Source organism: Monoraphidium neglectum, assembly GCF_000611645.1.
Source record: "Monoraphidium neglectum strain SAG 48.87 unplaced genomic scaffold scaffold02800, whole genome shotgun sequence".
Taxonomy (NCBI): domain Eukaryota; kingdom Viridiplantae; phylum Chlorophyta; class Chlorophyceae; order Sphaeropleales; family Selenastraceae; genus Monoraphidium; species Monoraphidium neglectum.
The window spans coordinates 3,021-8,551 of record NW_014010828.1 but is presented as its reverse complement, the minus strand read 5'-3'; the positions used below and the strand labels follow the sequence as shown (position 1 = coordinate 8,551).

Here is a 5,531-nt window from a genome sequence, read left to right as displayed (position 1 = left end):
GGCGCAGGCGGCGGCGGCGGCGGCAGCGGCGGCGCTGGATGAGCGGTAGAGTAGTGGTAGGGATGCTCCCCGTGTTATGACTGTCGATTGTTGCTCCTGGCCTTGTTTCAGGCGGTTTTTGTGACAGCTTGTTCATCTTTGCAGTTCCGCCACACCCCGCGCACCAGCCTCCTGGCTGGCGCATCCATCGCGCCGCAGCCGGCGCGGCGGGCGCTGCAGCCAAGGCGGCAGCCGAGGGTGGGGGCGAGGGCGCGAAACGTGTTGTGAGATAGGGGCCGGCAGCAGCAAGGCTGGCGGCGGCCGCTGTACAGAAATGTGCCGGCAGGCAACCGTGGCGGCGCCCGCCAGTGACACCCGGCGTGGACACCCGGCCGCGGCGCCCCCACTCAGTCGACGGCCTGCGCGTTCGCCGCGGCGGCCCCCGCCGACGCCCGTCCCGCCTTCAAACTGATTTCGCCGGGCGCGGCGTTCCCGGGGTTGTGTCGATTGACGCCCACCTGACTGGCAAGGGTGCGCTGCGCGCGGCGTGACGTGCCTTGTAATCATACTGTCGGACTCCTGCTGTGCGCATACTCTTGGAAATACTCTTGGACAAACTCTTGGGCATACTCTTGGTCTCCTGCTTTGCAATTGATGGAGGTGGGCAGGCCCCGGCTGGCGTCTTGGAGGAGGAGCAATGCAGACCCGCAGGGGCCAAAGGACGGGGCTCGGCTGGCAGAAGGGGTTTCAGCGACATACATGGTAGCAGTCATAGGAGGGTTGCAAACCAGCCCAATGCATTCGGGGTTGGACAAACGCTTCGCCGGGACTGCTGGAGCAGTACAGGGCAGGAGCCAGCAGAGCGCGAGCGCAGGCCGGCACGCCGTTTGGTGCGCTGTACAGTGTGCGAGAGCAGTCAGCCTGTCAAGCTGCCATGCCGTCTGACGCTCGAGCCGCGTTCAGGTGTCCCCTTGACCCTCTCTGTGCTTGCGCCCCCAACAACAGCCAGGCTGCTGGCCCTTGCAACTGGGAGCCGGTCCGGGTTGAGCTGCCTGCGGTACTTTGACCGCGCCGTCAGCATGCGTGTGGCAGCTGTTTGCGGCGTGATAAGCCTGCAACGCCACTTGTCTCAGAAGTGGGGCGTCCACCTGCAGTACATGAGTACAGTACTTGATCGCCCGCCTACCTTTGTGTTCCATGTGCCAAGGGGTGGCGTCGATTTTGGTTTATATGCACTGGGTCCTAATACGCATGCGGCTGGGCAAACAGACGGCTGTACACGCGTGCGCGATGTGGGTGCTTCCAGCTGCCCAGACGGCTGTGTCAGCGGCGCGGCCCGAGCCTGCCAAAGGAAAGCAGCAAGAAGCTTCGCCCCTTCCTCCAACGCGATCGAAGGTATATATTTTGATACTGTATTACCTGATCGTTATTTCCTATGCATACCCTCAAGTCATCGCGGTCAATTATCGATCTCGCTTTCAATCACGCCTCAACAACGTGTTGTGTTGCTCGTGCTGGGAGCTCCCGTGGCCCGCGAATCCACCCGCAATACAAGAAGGTTAGTCTGCCACAGGGCCGATGGTGCCTGGGGCGTATGCGGATGCGCGATGCGGTGCTGCTCGTGCTGCTGCGCCGCTGCTGCCGCTGCTACTCTTTTTTCCTTCTGCTGCCCGCGACCCTTCAGGGCTCACCCGATTGTGGGATGCCCACCCCGCTCCCTCACATGATCAACAAGTAAGGGATGAGTCCAAGGACCTCTCATGTCAAAGTCGCACAAGCCCGGCGTCATCTGCGGCAACGACAACGGCAACAGCGCCGCCCCTCCTTCCTTGCCTCTCGAGGCCGCTCCCACTCCCTGCGTACATTCCTTTCTTGTCCTGCCGCTGCATGCCATGCATGCCTGCATGCCCTTCACAAGTCCACGGTGGATTTCAGCGTCCGGGTGCGCTCGGCCTGGTTCATATCGACTGCGTCTTCAATGAGCGGTTCCCCGGTCAGGGGGTGGGCGCCGGCGCCCCTTGCGCGCGAGCCGGGGCGGGCTGCGCCTTGACCATGCGCAATCCGACCCGCTTGCGGCATGTGGGTAGTGGCTTGGTCCTGCGCTCTGAGCCGTAGGCATAGGCGCAGAATATCTTGCTGCGAAACGCGCCGGAGGGTTGTGGCTGAGTTGCGCGTGTGGGGCCTGAGCTGGGGCAGGGGGGGGGTGCGCGTTCCCGAACCATGGTCCTGCGCAGGTGGCTGGACGACAGAGCAAGGTGCGTTGGGCACGAATTACAGCCGCCTCCCCGTGGCGCGCCCCGTGAGTAAGCGTAGCGGCGCTCCCACGCCCGCTCGCTGAAACCAAGAGCTGCACAGAAGACAAACCCCTCAAACGGTGGCTGTAGCCACCACCAATCCATGAATGCTGATAATATTCCAAGCAATGATGCTTGCAAGGCGCCGCGCACGGTTTGTTGGGGGCCCACGTCGGCTGCGGCCTCCTCCAAAGGATGGATGACAGCGGTCTACGTATCTGGGCTGCTCGATATTATGGGAGGTGATTTGGAACAGCGCCGTGCGCTTTGGCTTGCGAATGGGCCAGGGACTAACTCAAATCAGGATGCGATGGGGCTACTTTGTGTTGTCGCACGGCGCCAACAATTGCACGTGTGAATCCAGCAAGGGCTATGACGGCGACAGCTGGCAAGGGCTGTAATAGCCGATGCAGAGGAAAAAACACCCCACCTTCACACAGCATCTGCACCCAAGTCTGCATGTACTGCCTGCAACTAGGAGCCGGCAAAGACTACTAAAGCAAGGGAGATGTCAATACCCGGCATGCTGTGGCAGCAGCAACGATGGTTTTTTACTAGAGCGCACGCGGGTTTGAGAGGGAGCTTACACAGTTCTTGATGTGTGTAGATGGTAGTATGGTTCCTTGCAAATGCATGGGTTGGCACATGGTTCGTTCTTGATGTGTGTAGATGCTAGTATGGTTCCTTGCTAATGCATAGGTTGGCACACAAAACGCTGATGTGTGTAGGTACAGTATGGTTCCTTGCAAATGCATAGGCTGCAACACAAAACGCTGATGTGGCGCATGTTGGTTGCGGGGCTGGCGTCGGCGCTGTCGGTACGGCCCAAGGCCTTGCCAGGCACCCCGCCGGCACGACAGCGGCAGGCCACGGCCTTAATGAATGCCCCGGGCTTTGCATCGCGTGCGAGGGGCCCAACAAACCCAGGGCGCAAAGCAAGCCCGGGTGGCAGAATGGCAGCACACAGAGGGCATCTCAGCTTGGGGCAGCGCGCCGGCCCACAGGCGCTGTGTAGGTCGCAGCTCTAAAACACTTCAAGGTGGACATGGGACGCAAACAGGGTTTAAGGTTTCTCCTAAATATAGGGTACAGGGTTTGGGGGTTCTCCTAAATCTTAAAAGGCTGCTGACGAGGATGGCAGTACACATATTTGGCCTTGGCCGAGGCTGCCATGGCAGCCTCGGATGTAATGTGCAGCCTGGGAAAAGCATCCATGATTGGCAGGCATGCTGTGGGGTACAGCCTGGCAGCCAACCTGGCATTGGGCCGTCACAAACCACAGTTCTTGCGCGGCCGATCACAGGATCGGTGCGATGGGCGCAACGAGCTGTGCACAGGGGCGGGTGAGGGTTGCGTCCCACCCGTCCCGCCACTCTCTATCTGGGATGACACGGCTGGTCCAGCCCACAGCGCCGCAGCACAGCAGGTGTGCATTTGATGCCGTTGCCCACCGCCGGCCGCCATCGTAACCGCTTAAAAGCAGTCCGTGCTGAGAGACTCCCACATCAGATTCGCAAACCCGACGCGCCACCCATCCAGCAGCACCGCGCCGCCCTTCGCGCTCGGCACCACCGCCGCCACCGCGCCCACGATCGCCTTCTCCAGCGCCTTCTTGTCGCCCGGCGCCACGCCCTTGAGCGCCGCCTTGAACGCCGTGCGGACGGCCTCCTTGCGGGCCGTCAGGTCGGTCGCAAACTTGGTGACCACCTGAGCTTCCATATCCTTTGCAAACTGCGAGACGTCCTCGATCGCGTTGTCAAAGGCCGCGTCGAGGGAGAGCTTCTTGCACACCGCCTGCAGCTCCCCCGGGACGGTAAGCTTCGACGCGGGCGCCGCCGCGCCCGCGCCCGCAGCCCCGCCGGGCGCCGCGGGCGCGGGCGCGGGCTTGGGGGTGCGCTGGCGGACCCCGTATTGAACGTAAGCCCGCTGCCTGGACGGCGGGTATTGCGCCGAACCGTTGACGCCGAGCAGGGCGGCGCCGCCGCTGCTTTGCATGCCAATGCCGGCGCGGCCGTACCCCGGCGGCCGCCTCGACGGCCCGCAGGACCCCGTCAGCCCGCTGATCGCGTCCTTGTCCTTAGTCACGCGCCCCGTCAGCGTGTACGTCGTGCTGCAATTCCGCAGCGCCGGGCGCCACGTCCACGCGACGCAGCGCCGGATGGATGTGCCCGCGCACAGCATGGCGCACGCGCCGACGGTCGGGGTCTGGGTGTGGCTCGTCTCCCCTGAGGTGTAGTCGCCGCCGACGACGACCTGGGAGGTGCAGTCGATCCTGTCGGGGGTGAACACCTGCGGGTGAGGGTTGTGGTAAGGGCGGGGGGAGTAAAATGTGTTCGAGTGCGACTGTGAGTGTGTGTGTGTGTGTGTGTGTGTGTGTGTGTGTGTGTGTGTACATGTGTGCCCACGCGTTTGCAAGTGTGTGCATGCATGTTTGCACTGCTCAGACAAAGGGGTTTGCTGTGTGTGAAATCCATGGGGAGGGGCTACCCGCACCATCGAATCAACTTCGGATCCCCTTATGTGTCAGATGTATTTGCAAGGCCATCCGCTAAAAGGGGACATGTCCCCCCTGGAGCTGCGGGGCCAAAAAACACACAGAAGCTCCCGGTGCCGCCGCCCCACGTGCACGCCACCCGCCCCCGCCCTCTAGCCCTGGGCCCAACCTGGCTGGGCTGCCCGCTGACGGCGTCCGTGCTGGGCACCAGGGCCCGCGACCACAGCTCGTAGCCAAAGTAGCAGGTGCGCAGCGAGCGGCGGTACGTCCAGGCGATGCAGCCAACCTCCACCTGCGGCGGGTTGGCGTTTACGGCTGCCAATCACCGGCGGCGACCACGAGCCGAAGGCCGGCAGCACGGCGAGCGCCGACGTACCCCGGGGATTGCGTCCTGCCCCACTTTCTGAAACTCTGGGTGCACCGCGCGGGTTGCGGGCTCATGAGTTCAGGGCTCCCGGGACGTGGCCGCGCGGGCGCACCTGGCAGATGGCGCTGCAGTCCTCCAGGTCCAGTCTGTCCTGGATGCGCTCCCGCAAAAGCACGTAGCTGAGGCCAGGGGAGACCTGCTTGTTGCCCGGCAGGCCGCCGTCGCCCGGCTGGCCGCCCTGCTGCGCGGCTGCGCAGGCGGCGAGCAGGCAGAGAGCCAGCGCGGCAGAGGCCGCGGCTGCCCCTGCGGTTGGCAGTGACGTGGCGGGCGGCCGGGGGGGGGGGGTCGGCAACGGGCTAAGGCATAGGCGGTGGTGAGGGCTCGACGGGCCGTACAA

The 5,531-nt window shown here is 63.5% G+C and overlaps 1 protein-coding gene across 1 annotated transcript in view; it reads right to left on the bottom strand.

Moving 5' to 3' along the window:
- Nucleotides 1–3,746: 3,746 nt before the first annotated feature.
- Nucleotides 3,747–5,531, bottom strand: part of MNEG_11556 (hypothetical protein) — a gene marked incomplete at both ends in the record, with an annotated part of 2,472 nt that continues 687 nt past the window's right edge. The window contains 3 exons of the mRNA XM_014039973.1: nt 3,747–4,562; nt 4,937–5,059; nt 5,247–5,383. Coding sequence (XP_013895427.1) covers nt 3,747–4,562; nt 4,937–5,059; nt 5,247–5,383 — 1,076 coding nt within the window. The remainder of the gene's footprint in view (nt 4,563–4,936; nt 5,060–5,246; nt 5,384–5,531) is intronic.